This window comes from Impatiens glandulifera, chromosome 1 (genome assembly GCF_907164915.1).
Source record: "Impatiens glandulifera chromosome 1, dImpGla2.1, whole genome shotgun sequence".
NCBI classification, from domain to species: Eukaryota; Viridiplantae; Streptophyta; class Magnoliopsida; order Ericales; family Balsaminaceae; genus Impatiens; species Impatiens glandulifera.
In genome coordinates, this window is record NC_061862.1 from 39395158 (window position 1) to 39411274 (window position 16117).

The 16117-nt window shown below is 36.2% G+C and overlaps 2 protein-coding genes across 2 annotated transcripts; one reads left to right on the forward strand and one right to left on the reverse strand.

Annotated features, from left to right (window-relative positions):
- The first annotated feature begins 309 nt into the window (after positions 1–309).
- Positions 310–3318, forward strand: LOC124925318 (uncharacterized protein At2g33490-like). Its single transcript, XM_047465289.1, has 8 exons — positions 310–465; positions 595–667; positions 740–814; positions 1025–1086; positions 1169–1237; positions 1552–1580; positions 1668–1875; positions 1954–3318. The coding sequence occupies exons 1-8, from the start codon at positions 337–339 to the stop codon at positions 2968–2970; spliced, it is 1662 nt and encodes a 553-aa protein (XP_047321245.1). The 5' UTR covers positions 310–336; the 3' UTR covers positions 2971–3318.
- LOC124922331 (probable inactive ATP-dependent zinc metalloprotease FTSHI 5, chloroplastic) lies at positions 3288–15862 on the reverse strand. The gene is made up of 19 exons (XM_047463063.1): positions 14626–15862; positions 14025–14496; positions 13660–13860; positions 13281–13574; positions 12903–13175; positions 12654–12743; positions 12424–12555; positions 12010–12183; positions 11304–11425; positions 10713–10914; positions 10243–10371; positions 6937–7119; positions 6501–6620; positions 5091–5276; positions 4839–4913; positions 4686–4745; positions 4183–4290; positions 3866–3943; positions 3288–3748 (listed from the first exon to the last, which is right to left on the reverse strand). Exons 1-19 carry the CDS (start codon positions 15591–15593, stop codon positions 3689–3691), a joined length of 3927 nt encoding a protein of 1308 aa, XP_047319019.1. The 5' UTR covers positions 15594–15862; the 3' UTR covers positions 3288–3688.
- Between the last annotated feature and the right edge of the window lie 255 nt (positions 15863–16117).

Below are 16117 nucleotides of genomic sequence, written 5' to 3' on the forward strand. Positions count from 1 at the left end.
CATTCCAACATAAAGTCACAAACTCTCCTTTAGACAATCCAGAGTCGAAGAGATGAAGAGTACAAACTTTAATGATAGAAGACAGCTTCACTCACTTAGAATGTAGAGCATTTTTTTAAGGATTAAATATTTAATCATTGGTGAATGAGTTTAAATTTATTTTTATATGATTTTGTTAAAAATATTATGTTAATTAATATATTAGTGGTTGAGATTTTGAAGGTAAAGTGGCACAATTGTAGGAAAAGTAAAGAAACAAAAATTAGTTAGTTGAAAGTTTTACAGTTGAAGATAAGAAGGTTTTTGCTGTTGCAATCTGAAGGAAGAAGAGACAAAATGAGGACATCATTGAAGAAGCTCCCACGGTTCGCAATTGTAGCCAGGCACGGTCGCTCTGCTGACAAAAAAGAGCGTCGTCTTCAACAGTTTGTCGCCCAACTAGATGATCTTGCTCATGCCTCCGAGGTAACAAAACATAATAGTATTTTTCGATTGATATTCTTCTATAAAAATTCAAACCCATAACGAGTGATGATGATCAGATATGTATCATTCATTATCTTTTTTTTGAAGATTCATCTCTTATAATTACAGGACATGGAAGAGATGAAAGACTTTTATGATAGCTTACTTTCTTCTGCTGCAGCAACTACTAACAGTGCATATGGTAATTCATTCATTTGATGTTATTACTTATTGTGATCTAGCTCTTTTGTATGTTAATCTCTACTTGTTTCAGAATTCTCCGAATCATTGAGAGAAATGGGTACTTGCCTTTTAGAGAAGACTGCATTGAGTGATGATGAAGAAAGTGGTAAGTAGTACATATATATATATATATATATATATATATGTGTATAAACCTTAAATACCGAAAAGATATCCAAAAGCAACTAAAAGCTGGGTGCATGATGTGTAAACTTTCAGGTTATTTTCTCCATGTTCTTGTGAACTAACCTCTACCTGTTTTGTTTGTCACTGATGATCTTCTTTCTTTCTTTCTTTCTTCTTTACTATTTTGTAGGAAAAGTTTTGCTAATGTTGGGTAAAGCGCAATTTGGACTTCAGCAACTAGTTGACGATTATGTGGGTATTTATCCCATAGATTTAAACAATGTTTATTTGTTATTGCTTACTAATCGTATCCTTGTTGAATATGTTGTTTCAGCGTTCTCATATTGTGAAAACAATTACAAGCCCTTCTGAGTCCCTTGTTAATCAACTTCAAACACTTCAGGTTTGTTTATGTCAGGTCTTCTAGCGGAATATTTTGTAATGAATGGATGTGTCTATTCCAATGAGTTAATGTGTGTCTGTTTGCAGTGAATGAATAAATGGATATATCTATTTGCATTGAATGGATGTCTTTTGAATGAATTTGTTCTATGAATAGATGATACATCCCTTTGGCATAACACATTTGTTTTCTAGAGAATTTCAGAACTTTGTTGGATCCTGAAAGACAGTTATTGTATGCATCACATTCATTATGTTTATCATTGTATATGTTTTTTTTTTTCTAAACACTGTTGCTATTCTTTTCTGATACAGGACATGAAGCTACAATGTGATGAGAAAAGGTCCAAGCTATTTGAATTTGTTATTTAAATGAACTGATTTTATTTATAAATTGAAGTTGTTTTTGCCCTTAATTCATCTTCTTCCAGAGGAATATATGAACATATGATAAAAAGATATAGAGAAAAGGGTAATTTGAAAAGCAGTAAGGCAGAAGATTTCTCTTATCAGCAGTTGCAAGCAGCTCGAAATGCATACGATGAAGACGCAAACCTATTTTCATTCCGTTTGAAATCTCTGAAAGTTGGCCAGTCACGAAGTCTACTTACACAAGCATCTCGTCATCATGCTGCTCAGGTTTTTCTTGTTTCTTATTTAGTATTCATTATTTTTTATCTATCAAGAACCTAAAAAGATCAATCTTTTGTGAACCAGATGTGCTTCTTCAGGAGGGCCCTCAAATCTCTTGAGGCAATAGAACCATATGTTAAATCGATTGCTCAAAATCAGCACATAGACTATCACTTCAGTGAACTTGAAGACGACAATGACGATAACTACGACAGTGATGGTAACACCGCTGTTCCAATCGACGATGAACATAGTAATGAATATGGGCATCATCGTGAGGCTTCCTTTGAATTTATGAGAGAAGTGAAAGCAACCCGCCAATCAGCAGCTACCTTTGAATTTATGAGAGAAGTGAAAGCAAGCAGCCAATCAGCGCCACTTTACGCTGAAGAAAAGATTGATCCTTCTCAAAGATTCATACAGCTACAAAAATCATCTTCTAAAAAGATCCATTCTTACGTATTACCAACTCCATCTGATACTCCGGTTTCTCGAATGAAAAGAACAAATCTCGATTACTGGCATTCTTCTCCCTTACAACAGAACACACCTTCTGTTCTCACAGAAAACAATGATAATTCAACTACTTCCCAGACCCCTCCTCCTATACCGGAGAATCTTGATTACATAAAGGTAAAAAGGCAGGCCTTTTCTGGCCCACTGAACAAAGCAGGTAACCATGCTTCATCTTTGTTCAGGCCAACAGAAGAACGAGGAAGACCTCAACTGTTTTCAGGACCCATATTGCATAAACCAATGACATGGCCCAGTTCATCTCCAAATGTTTCACCTACTTTTGCATCGTCGCCGAAAATCAGTGAGCTTCATGAACTTCCTAGACCACCTGCAAATCAAATTGGCCATTCTGCCCCCTTATTTTTGAAACGTAATGAAATTCCTGCTGTAAATAATCCGGTAATGTCTACTAAGATAGCATCTCCCCTACCAACACCCCCTTCTTCAATACCTCGTAGTTTTTCTATACCTTCTAGAGAAAGAACAACTGTTTCACTTCCCTCAAGTCCAGTAGCATCTTCAAGATCTTCAAATATGGCTGAAAATGTTGCTTCAGATCCTCCTCATCCACCTTCAGATCAATAACTGTTATTGATTGCAGAGATTGTGTAAGGCAATAAATGCATCACATGTGATACTACTACCAATAACTTATGATGCAATGGAGGTTTGTTCATTGAGAGATCTGTTGGGAGATTGGAGAAACCAATGAGCAGAGCATATAGAGAAAAAGACTGACTAGTTTACTGATTTTGTGTTGTTTGTTTCTGACAAGAAACAGGGAAATGTTATGAAACCTTAGAAATGAAGGGTTGAGATGCAATCAAGAAAGAAAGAAGACAGCCATCTCATAAGAAAATTGTTAGCCAAACAAGTCATAACCTTTTGTAATCAAGCTCAGATTGAGTAATAAATAAAAGTAGTTATTTCTCCCTTTAGCTTTCTAAGTTTTTGAGAAAAAAAATTGTGGCCCATTCAATAATGGGCGTTCATAATCATTATCCTTATTCAATGAGATACATAAATAACTTTAAGCCTAAAAATAAAATAAACAGACACCTCTATAAATCATTATAACGCCTATACAGCTTTTTTCTTAAAGTTCATAAGAAATCTACCAATCCAAAATCCGGAACAGCAGAGACTGTAAAAGAAAGAACACTACTTCATATTTCAACTCTGCCTTTTTTCGATAAACTTCCCAGATGGATCGCAATTCACCACAGAGATTCAATCAATCTTCTTTTCCATCCTTCTCTCAAAAAGAAGCCAAGTTATGATGTCCATTGAGGTTCCCAGTTTGTTAGTTTGCAGCAATTAGTAATGCACTCCCATTTTCAAGATTGTCTCTAGTGACTGAATGCTGAAAAATCAGAGCATCTTTTCTCATAAAATAGCAAACAAAAACCCAATAATTTGATGGAAACACAGAAACCCATTCTATCTACCAAAAACAATTCCAGTCATACAAATCTTTTACCTGTTCATGATTATTAGAAAGGAAAAACGGTTCTTTCTCCTGTATCCCACCATTCTCAGCAAAAATTCTTTCCAAATCCTGATAACACGTTAAAGAGACAAGGTAGTCTAGTAAGCTAAGTAAAGCAAACACAAAGGTATTCAAATATGGATTGCAAAAGTAGAAGTTAGCTGGAGTGTATAATTCCCCCGTGGCTTCTTTGTAAACTGGTGTCATGGAAGTAACTAATCTAGTTTTATTAATCTAACATCTCTATAGAGATTTGATGAATATGTACTTCTCTGACATTCAAGTATATCAGTTGATAGATCTTTTACCTTTCCTGACAGAATTTCGTACTCTATTAATTCTTCCACAATCTTTTCCATTATCGAACGATTCTTCTCGAGCAACCCTCTCGCTTTATTATATGCTAAGTCATACATCTGCAAGACCAAGCATCTAAATGAGCAAATCAATAATTTCCTAAATATGTATTTTTTAAATAATAACTATAGAAATAGTATAAATAACTAGATCTAATGACAATATTAATAATAATTTCAAGAAGGTATGAAAAATGTTTCAAATCAAAGAATATGGACTTCTTTATTTGAATATTTCTTTTAAGTTGGGTTTTTAATATAAATAATAATAAAAAACTTTAAACTTTAAAATTTCAACTTTTTTAGATGAATGCATTGATTTGGATATTTAAAAAAAAATGAGTCTTATAAATACAAAAGGTTACTCTGGCCATTTTATTGTAAACAGTTTTCTGCACTTAATTGGGCCCAAATTACGATATGATAGAAGTATAACAATTGTTAAACATATATACCTTTTCAATTTTAGTCGCCATCTCATACTCGTGGTTTTTTCCCATACTCAAAGGCGTAGCCTGCATGGAAAGCAAAATCTTGTAAAACCCCAATAACAAAATAACTGAACTGCAATAAAATCATTTGTTTAAAATATAAATGCTAGAGAGTACCGCATTGGCATGGTGATATACAACTGGACTACCATCAGGGCCCCAACCATATTGAATCACCATTCTTGTAGCTATCTGTTGCAAAGTAAGAATAACTATCAAGTTTGTCCCCAATTAGAAACAAATTTAGTAATCTGTGTAACATTAACAGTAATAATTAGATTAATAACTGCAATAGATCGAAGCACATTTAGAAACAAAGACTCAGATTCAACTAAATGAGGATAACGGAAAAATGGCATATAAGAATACCTCTTGCGCTTGCTTCAACTCTGAAGAAGAAAGTATATTTTCTTCCCCAAATGGAAGTAACAGTTGTGAAGCTACATATGAACCAAAGCAGAAAACAAGTTTCTTTTCAAGATAAGATCTTGATTCAACATTTCCATTCAGTGAACCTCCATTTTTAGCTTTGGTAATCTTAGTACACCCAATTCCCTGCAAGGAAATACATAAATTTAATCAATTTCTACTTGTACATATAGTTCCATTCTGAGTGAAGCTAGTTTTGCCAAGTCGATACTTCTGTTGAACCCAAAGATGCCACGTGTACCAATCAACATCACATAGATGCACTCCACCTTATCTCTCTTCTTTTATTTGTCTTAATTTAATTGGTTGTCTAGTATCCATGGCAACTTGTGATTAATTAACTTTACCAAACTTGGACAAATCAACTTACTTGTGTCCACACCCAATGGTGCACTATATTCATTCTCAGACAAATTGGGATGTTTTGTTACCAGCTTTTTTCATGTTGATCGTGATTAGAAAAAAACTACGTTTGTTATGTTTCCTAAAAATCACAATGATTTAAAAAATAATCTGATCATGATCGAAAAACAATACCAACTGAAGCAAATAATTACACTATAATTTGGATACCAAATGAAGAAACAATCCAAAATAATCTGATCATGATCCAAATAAAACTTTATACCAAATGGAAAAAAAATCATTTATGACTTTTCAATGAGAAGAAACTGTGAAAAAATACTAGTTTCCAAATAGCTCATTTAGTACAACTAGAGTTTGCAATCATAATATACAAAACATTTAATTGGATGTCCTAATGATAAAGGAACTGGTTAAGACTAAGAAAATAAAGAATAACACCTTATCTTACAAGTCAGACAGATAAACTTCATTCTTAGCAATTAATTGGTAAATTGCTAACATGACCTATTATACTACATTTCTACCCCTCTTGTTTAGTGCAAATTTGTCATGGCTAATGGTTTGTATACACTATGTTCCCAAAAAGAGCATACAAAAAATCATCAGAAAAAGATTCTTAAATAACAGGCTATGACATTGTATACATTCATGTTCTAGTCATTAATCTCCATGCAAAAAGAATAAAACATACTCACCCCGTCCCATTTTATGCGATCATTATAACCATCATTTTGTTATTCTTTATCATCAACGTGAATATCAATCAACATCATTATAACCATCATTTGTGTTCTTCCTCTCTTTACACTTTAGACATTTTAGTCCCAAATAATTACATGCCATCATACCTTAAAACTCACCCCTATACCTTAGGGATCACATAAAATGGGACCGAGTGATATTCAAGAATGACTCTACATTTCAAAGAAATGGAAACAAATTTCTTTCGGCAATAAATAACAGGAATGGTATCTGAAATATTACCTCCCAGGAGAGAGGTTCAAGCCATATGTTATCCACCACATCAAAATTTGGCAAAAGATATGCAATCAGACCACGACCAGCTGCCCAGACAGCATGGGGAAATTTTGTTTCTTTTGTCCACTTCAAGAGTAAAAAGGACAGGCATAAGCTATATGTAACTATTAAGAGTAAATGACAAAAGAGCCCCTAAACTTCTGCCTATTTGTATTTGAAAAAGGCAGACTTTTTCCAGATTGACACTTATTTGGATTGCCAAACCAATATAACAAGCTAATTACTCGAATTCTCTGTACTTAAGAAATTCAAGTGCAATGCAATTAATCCATCTATGATTTTGTGACAAAATATATAGAAAGGTAGCAAAAAAGATGTATTGCTTAATAAATTAATCAAAAACTTATGTAATGGGATTAATGTATTCCAACTTGTTGCTTACTTCAAGAGGAGGATTTGCTAATTCCATCCCATTGCTAATCTGTCCATATGGTTCCATCAAATCAACCACACTCTGCAGATCTTCTTTCGTCAATGTCAGCCCAAGATGATTCACTAGCATTTTACTTGCGTTCTTCACAATTTTGCTGTTCCAGACAAATCTTGGGATATGACAGCTAAAGGTCTACATAAAAGGTGATATAACATTAACATCTATTACTTCAAGCTTCATAAAGACATTAAAATGAAACCTCAGAATAAAAAATCAAGTAGAGTCTTGTTGACTTGTACAACTGAATAAAAAGTACTGCAGCAGATAAACTGAAGACAAGAAATTTATACAAGTTTTTTAAGATTTAAAAAAAAAAACTGAAGACTGGAAATCTTAAAACAGAAAACCCCATATTCCTACAGAAAGTTTTAATACACCTCTCATTTTCATCCAGCTAACAGACAACACCCAGATGTAGCATGACGAACCTAACAAATTATTTTTATCAATTAGTTGAAATAAGCTAAATCATTAACAAGATGACATAACTATGATATGTTTCTGATAAGAATAATGTGTTTCTGATAAGAATAGTGGGTCAATATTGTATAGTATTTATATTTTAGGGTGCTTAGTATTTGTTGAGTGTATATTAAGGCCCACATTAGGGTTTAGGATTTCTTATCTATATATAGTTGTCTCAACTATTGGAGATGCAGAACTTCTGAAATTTTTTTATTCGCAACTTGGTATCAGAGCCATGGAATTAGGGTTAGGGTTTCTTTTATGTTTTTTCCTTCCTCTCTGATTGTTATTGGGATTGTTCTTGAGGTTGCTTGCACTAATTTGCCATGTCTGAAATAGGTCAACCCAGTGCCAAAGATAGTGATGGTGTTGCTAGTCGGGATATCATTTAAACTCATCCCTCGTTCTTAGTTCCGTGAAATTGGATGGGTCAAATTATCTTGCATGGTCGCAAGCTTGTTTACTTTCGGTTCAAGCCAATAGAATGCAGAAATTCATCAATGGAAAGTCTAAGAAACCCAAGGATAATGATCTGAAATTGGATGATTGAGAATCGGACAATGCCATGGTGAAACCGTGGCTCTTTAATTCTATGGAACCAAATATTCGGAGGAGCTATCTATTTCTTGCCACTGCTCAAGAATGTTGGAGCTTGATAACTAGACATACTCCCATTCTGGAAATTGTTCGAAGGTTTATGAGATTCGAAAGAGAGTTCGGGAGACAGTACAGGGTAACAAGACACTAGCGGAGTACTATTCTGAGTTGACAAGGTTATGGACGGAGCTAGATCATTATTGCATTTTCATAGCAGAATGTACGAAAGATGCAAAGGTCTATCAAAGGATTGTAGAAGAAGACCATTTGATTGACTTCCTAGCTGGCCTAGATATCTATTATGATCCCATTAAGGCAGAATTGATCGGGAAAGTTCCACTCCCTGATGTTCCGACTGCCCAGTTCCTCAATCGGAACACTCTGATCGTTCCGCTCTTGTTTTTGCCCCTGTCCTGCTACCGCCCCATCAATAACACTCTCCTTTGTTGATAAGAGTCCATCTCTGTGTGATCACTGCCAGAAGACAGGGCATACTCGTGATAGGTCATAGGTGCTTCCTCTTACATCCTCACCTTCGTGGCCTTGGTCATGGTCGTGACTCTGGAAGACATCGTCAGCATAGTGCTCACCTATCAGTGGAGACACAAACTTCTGGTATGGATACTCCTTCACCTCGTGGGATAGTTCTCTCCCAACGGAAGTATGTCCTTGATCTCCTATCTGATACTGAGATGCTAGGATGCAAACCTGCGGACTCGCCTTTTGAAGCTAATCATAAGCTTTCCAGAGGTGTTGGTACCAAGGTGGATAAGGAGAGATATCAACGGTTAGTTGGGAGACTTATATACCTTGCTCATACTAGGCCTAACATTGCATACGATGTTGGTGTTGTGAACCAATACATGCATGATCCTCATGAGACTCATATGGATGCAGTCCATCGCATTCTGAGATACTTGAAGGAAACACCGGGTAAGGGCTTGTTGTTTAAAACCTCACGATCACCTAGATGTTCAAGGATATACCGACACAGATTGGGCTGGCTCATTGGATGATAGGCGTTCCACTTCAGGCTAATGTGCCTTTGTTGGAGGTAACCTGGTAACTTGGCGCAGCAAGAAACAAACGGTGGTAGCAAGGTCTAGTGTCGAGGCAGAGTATAGAGCTATGGCTCTGGCGTTAGTGAGCTCTTGTGAACTCGGTCTCTTCTTGTAGAACTTGGTTTTACACCAACTGGTCCTATGAAGCTATTTTGTGATAAGGCTGCTATCTCTATTGCTCAAGATCCGGTTCAACATGATCGAACCAAGCATATTGAGATTGACCGGCACTTCATCAAGGAGAAGATTTCTAGCGGTCTCCTTTGTACCCCTTATGTAAAGACTAGCGATCAACTAGCCGATGTCTTAACTAAGGGTCTTAATAGTAGAGATTTTGTTCCGAATAGCTCCAACTTGAGGGGGAGAGTTAAGAATAATGGGTCAATATTGTATAGTATTTATATTTTAGGGTGCTTATTATGTGTTGAGTATATATTAAGGCCCACATTAGGGTTTAGAGTTTCTTATATATATATAGTTGTCTCCTTCTGAAATCCTTTTATTTTTAACTGTTTCAATTAGGAATCATTGATGAAATATATAAGACTAATTTTATTGATAGCAAGGAACAAAGATGCTATTGTGTCTTATTTAGGCGATAAAAAGACAAGTATCCTTTGATCCAATCCTAGTATACAAATCATTTTAACCCCAAATATTTTCAGCATTCATCCCCCTGAACCCAAGTTGGCAAAACACTCCAAACAACTTTATTTTTGCAACATTTTCTTCAAAGAGGCCCTAGGACAGCAGCAATTAGCAAATGTAAAAGACCAACATACAGTTGTAATAATAAATGGTATAAATTCTTCAAATAAACGAGAAATAAATGAGGTATAACATTTGAATAAGACCTAACATGGAAGACATAAAATGGGCAATGCCAGCAACAAAAGAAAACCCTTGTAAACAGACATTATAACATGTTAAAATCAATTGATGCACTTTTTTCAAAGTCAGGCAATCCAATTAAACAACAATACTTCATAGATGTAATTTGTATTCACTAGAGGACCTGTGAATGTATAAATAACTGAAGATCTTGTAGGAAGGAAAACAAGAGAGGAAGGAGCCAATTCAAGAAACTGCATGTCAGAAATAAAATAAAAATAAAAGCGTGAGAATTTATTACCGCAAACCAGCTACAGTAACTCAAAAGCTCATCAACATCAACAAATTTGCTCCTAAATGCACTACCTTCCAAAGCCATTGGAACAAGTTTAAGCTCTATTGGACGCAATAGAGCAGTTTTCTCAGCAACCTGGGCATAGATTGTTTAGGAGATTAGATTACATTCCAGTTTCGGTGAAGGATTTTAGAGCACTTATACTTAATACATTCAACATATACAATAAAAAACAACTAGCAACAAATTCAGATAGTATAATCACTTTTCACTAAATTTAGACCAATGTAATAATCTTGACACAACTAAATCTAGGCAAATCAGTTCAGCTCCAAATGCAACATCAGATAACACCAAAATGACTACGGAGACTTAAAAACACATAAGAAACAATGAAATTAAACACCCTTTAGACAACAAGTGTATCTAGAGATGAATCCATCATCAACCCTAGGTGTCATACCATACATTTTTACCTTTCTCCAATCTACATAATTAATAAGTTCCTCATCCATGTTTTCTTTTGCAGCGACTTTGAGTATCTTCTCTCTTTCTAACTGAGTTGGCCTCTGGAGATGAAATACCCTATCCATCCGCCCAGGACGTTGTAAGGCCTCATCAATTTGCTTCAAATTACGGGTTGTAGCCATTAAAAGCACCCCATCCTGCTTTTCAAACCTATGGAAGTAGTAGACTATTAGAAAAACAAGGGAATAAGACCCAATAGAGTTATCATCATAAGAAATAGACGCACTCCATAACTATTCCTCTTGTGTGGAGACTTTTCTATTCTTTATCCAGACATTATCAAATGACACAAGCCAAAGCAATAACTATTCCAATATATTTTCCTCAATGAAGTTTCGATATATTGGTCTTGTTCACGAACATCTTTCTATATTTTCTAACTAATAACTTATCATTGCATGTAAATTGATAACAATTACATTTCCAAGAATTATATTCAACTCAAAATGGGAAAATGGATCAAATCAATCAAGGTTCTAGTAAACCACACCAGAACTGTCTACAAAAAATGTAGTTAGAGGGAGCCAGAATCAATTTACCCATCAAGTTCGACAAGGAGTTGATTAATAAAAGCTTCGTGATCCTGCTTCTTGGTGTGAAGAAGCGTGCCCCGAACTCCAGCAAATAGATCAAAATCCTCAACAAAAATGATAACGGGAGCCTAAAACCAGAATCAAAAGGTGAAAGGAATAAACAGAGTAAGAGAAAATCAAACAAGACATATTTGATTATTCATATGGCAATCCCATGCAAATCTTTTAACATTGAAATAAGAGAACCAAGAAAATTCAATATGAGAAAAGAAATCCAATTCATAACCTTATAGGTCAGCAGGGTTCAATTTGACCAAATTCAGTACTTCAGCCGATTACTTCGAGGTTTTAAAATCTTAAAGCATTTGACTAACGAGTTCATTGGTTCTTTAGTCAGTTAGAGGAAAAGTTATAGATGGATCCAATTGCTTTTACTGCATATTTTGAAAAATACCGAGCAGAAATGAAATGGAAATGTTTTCCTTGAATTGTATAGTCATGCATGAGTTATTGAGATTAGGTGTCGCTTGTGGATGGAATAGCCATGAGAAGAAACAGTGTAATTTACAGATATACTTTGCTTCAGCTTTTAATAAGGTCTTGCCCGCTGAGTTGGTTTACCAGCAAGAATAATTGAATGTCAGTTAATATGGGTTATACCCAAGCAAATGAAGGCAAAAAAAGGAAAGGGGAAAAGACATCAGTAAACTACCAAATCCCTTGCTGTTTGAAACAGTTCCCTAACATTTGATGCACTTTGTCCAACCCAAAGCCCTGGTTCCAACTGCTGAGCTTTCACCTCTACAATAGGCACCTTAGCTTCTGCAGCTATAGCCAGTGCTAAAGATGTCTTCCCAGTTCCCCGTTCACCCACAATAAGAACTCCCTGTAACATGGTTAAAAAAAAATTCAAAGCAAGTCCTTAAAAAATAACAGATTTATCGCAAATTACAAAACAGTATAGAGTCAAATCTTAAACTAGAAAACTTCCATATTAAAAGCTTCATCAAATAAAACGATGAAAATTAAAGTGTGGTCATATTTGGACCGCGTAACCCAATGATCTAGCTTTTGGGATTTTTTGAAGATATGAAATTCACATGTAAGTATCATAGCATGAACATACCCGAGGGGCACGAGCACCCATTTCTTGGAATGCTTTGGGATTTTGTAGAAATGCCACAACTTCATTAATTTCCTCTTTCATTGAATCAACGCTAGCAAAATCATTCAAGCATATAGGGGGATTCTTCACCCTCTGCATACAAAAAATAACATCCATGGAACTAGCAACACAATTTTCTTGAAACTTCACAGCCAAAATATAAATAACTACTCAAAAGTCAATCAAGATACCTTCATTTGATCAAAAGCGGTACTTATGGGATCAACTCCATCCTTTCTCTTGCTTTTTATCTTTCTTACTCTGTGCTTGAAATATGATTTCTGCATTTAATTGTGTAGTACATCAATATTAAATAAAGATACAGAATAAAAAAATTTAAGAGAAAAAAAAGTTTATTCTAGAATATAATGCAATATTTATTGAAAATACAGAATTTCTGCAGAGAACACATAATTGCCACTAAAAAGACATTAGCATACCACTCGATCCAACTTCTTAAAATTGGGATCTTTGCTACGAAGAGGTCCATAACCAAGCAGTCTAGGAATCTTTCTCCTCATAAATCGGATAACATTGAGTACTATGTACCCATATATAGCGCTTCGAACTACAAACCAAATAAACCATTTGAAATCATCTGTTTTTCTGGATCTAAAACTCATTTCTGCCTCAGACTGCCATTTCAAGTACCAGGTTGAACCCACAGTTTGATTTATGTATTCAGGCCAAGCCATACCCAACTGCATCCTAATCTGTTATGAGAAGAAAATAGAGAATGAGGAAGGATCAATACCCTAAAAGCATAGTGAGGTGGTGAGATCAAAGAAATATCGATTTCAAGTTTATGAGATAATTACAGGGTACGGAATAACAAACTCCACAATGGGAAACACTATCATCATCATGATGTCATCAGTTATATTTCTGATTTTCTTCAGGGCCCACTCCCTTGCATATGATACAAAACGAAAATTCCAGAAGGCAGTAAAGGTTTGCTCAGAAACTCTCAGTATCAAGAGAAACTGTTCGCGAATATCCAATTCAAAGAAAGGGATCCACATAAGCTGGACAGAAGTCGGAATACCAGAGGCCAGCATTCTGAGATACAACTCATCAATCCCTCCAGAATTTTCGAAATGCATATCATAATCCTGGAACAAGAATGAAAAATTAAAATGAGAAAGCATATAAACCTGTATGAGAGGCGAAACATAAAAGTCCTAACCAAAGAATAACCTTAATATTAACAAAATATTCATGTTCATCTCCCTTCAATGTAATATACATTACAGCCCAATCATGCCTGATCCGCGCATTCTCTACAAGTTTTCGAGACACTGCATAAGGAACTGCCATGGGGTCTATTTCCCATCTTTTTTGTTTATCATTGTACCAAGTCTTGGATGCTACTCTATCTCGATCCAAAAGAACCCTTTCCTGTTAAAAGGGAGAAAACACAACAAATACATACAGTAACAGTTAAGCAGTTTCCTATTGCTATACAGTAGTTAGAACTACATGCATACAAAAACCTATTGAAAGCACTTCAAAGAATTCTTAAAAATGAGAAACACTAGTACAAAATCATGGCAAAAAAATACCTGCTTTTCAGCAACATAACTTTTAGCGAAGTCAGCATCTTCTAACAACTTTCTTTTAAGATCTGCCTTAGCCTCTTCACGCCACTTCTTCCAACCATGATACAGACGAAGCTTAGAAGCTTTAGGAACCACTATCTCCTTGTCTCCAAACATCCACTTCAATTCAGCTTCTGGGAAGCCTTTAGTAACTTCACCTGGAGGGGACCCTACAACAAAAAGCTTTTCATCGCCAAATTTCTTCATGCTTCTTCTCACATCAGCCTCTAGTTTGCCTTGCAGTTCTCTTGAAGTTTTTAGTACACGTTTTATGCATTGAGCAAACTCTACTGAATCTTGATCAAAATTATGCCCAGTATACTCAGCTTCGACTATTGTTGGTAGTATCATCTGTTCCAAGAATAGTCTCTGAGCACTTTGCAATTCTTTTTGTACATCAGCTCTAGACAGTTTTGTAAGGGATCCCTTTGCCTCACTGCAAGAACAAATCATGACAAGCTGGAATACTTAACAGGTCTGAAATCACATAACTGGAAGGAATATAAATAAGTAATACCAAGCTAGTTTGAACTAAGGATACTTGCTCCAAATTTTCAAGATTTACCTGTCTCCACTATGCCATCTCTTTTTCTTAATGAAGTTCTTTGCTAAAGACTCGCTTTCCCGCTCAATGGATGAAAGCTCCCTTATACCGACGCTGAAAGCCATGAACTCTGCCCTTGAAATTTGATCCTCAATTTCTTCAACCGCCTCCAATATCTCATTGTACTCCTTCTCCGCTGCTGTCACTTCCTCCTCCAGCTTTGTCATATTCTCTCTTTTCACGTCTCCCCCGTTAGCTTTCTTCTTCAATAGGCTCTCACCTTCCTTCTTTGCCTTCATGGCCGAGTCATAAATTTCCAGAGACCGCTTTAGCAACTCTTGCTTCTCAGTATTTAGTTTATGCAACTCGGTGTAAAGTCTATTCATTATCTGCCCTTGCAACTCCTCCTTCTTTAGTTTTACATCCTTTACAGTCTCTTGAACTCGATCTATATCCGCATTACCTGATTTCACTTCCTCTATGCACCTAACAAGAACGGACACAGTCTCAAGCAACGTACGTGTGTAATCTGAGTACATGTGACCTTTCTGTTTCAAGATTGTATCTTTTCCTTTTCGTTTGGTACTAGACGAAACCTGAGCAGTCGCAGGAGCTCCCGCAATTGCAGAATATTGAAACCCAGTAATGGGACATAAGCCAATGACAATACAAACCAGAGTAAAAGCCATGTGCTTAGCAATCTGCTTGAGCAAGTGGGTTTTTACATTTGCGGTTGGAGCTTTCTCTTCTCTAGCTGACGAATTTGGAGCATTTGAAGCCTCTGTGATTCTTCTTCCGCCAGCACCGGCGGGCATTAGTCGGATGAGATTCGGAGGTCTGCAGAAACATTTTGCTGAAAGCCTCAGAATGCGGTGTTGGCGGCATGGCCGTTTAGAAGGGAAGATACAGATAGATTTTCTTGGCCATGGAGAGGTTTGAGGGAGAAAGAGAGTGATGGGGGAAGAAGAGGAAGCTAGAGTAATATGCATGAGAGAGAATTGAGTAGGTCACGAAGGACATGCTTCATGAAGTCATTTCTGACTATATCCTCCACACTCCACAGGCTGAGCCGGCTTGAGAAAGCAGAGAACGGGACTTGGAGTTTCTAGGGTAGTATGGCTTAGCCGTTTGAACTCAATCCGGACTGTTTGTATGCAATATTTTCTGCTTCGATTCCAAATTTAGGGTGAAAATTCAGAGAAAATGCAGGAGAAGTTCTTGAGGGATGGGATAAGTATCTGCAAAGTCTCAAAACTCACCGTCGCGGGAAATTTGATGAAATGGCCCCCATAACAGGGGAAATTCCAAAAAGGGCCCCCGCCTACTAAAGTTGGCAAAAAGGGCCCTTTTGCCCCGCGAAATGTCGGAAATACCCCTTCGGCGCCATTTCTTACGCTCAAAGACGCGAATTACCAATCACGCGATTCATCTAAATCGCGTGAGTTCATCACCGCGATTTAGATGAAACGCGTGATTGGTAATTCGCGTTTTTAAATGTACGCGATTTACCATG

What these genes read in the sequence shown, in the direction of transcription:
- LOC124922331 (XM_047463063.1), bottom strand. Translation starts at nt 15,593, where the DNA reads ATGCATATTACTCTAGCTTCCTCTTCTTCCCCCATCACTCTCTTTCTC. An exon ending in ATTATGTAGATTGGAGAAAG is followed by an intron (nt 10,372 to 10,712) that starts GTAAAAATGTAT and finishes ATCTATGCCCAG; the next exon opens with GTTGCTGAGAAAACTGCTCT. An exon ending in TTGAACCTCTCTCCTGGGAG is followed by an intron (nt 5,277 to 6,500) that starts GTAATATTTCAG and finishes ATTTCCTTGCAG; the next exon opens with GGAATTGGGTGTACTAAGAT.
- LOC124925318 (XM_047465289.1), top strand. Translation starts at nt 337, where the DNA reads ATGAGGACATCATTGAAGAAGCTCCCACGGTTCGCAATTGTAGCCAGG. An exon ending in ATCAACTTCAAACACTTCAG is followed by an intron (nt 1,238 to 1,551) that starts GTTTGTTTATGT and finishes TTTCTGATACAG; the next exon opens with GACATGAAGCTACAATGTGA. An exon ending in CTACAATGTGATGAGAAAAG is followed by an intron (nt 1,581 to 1,667) that starts GTCCAAGCTATT and finishes ATCTTCTTCCAG; the next exon opens with AGGAATATATGAACATATGA.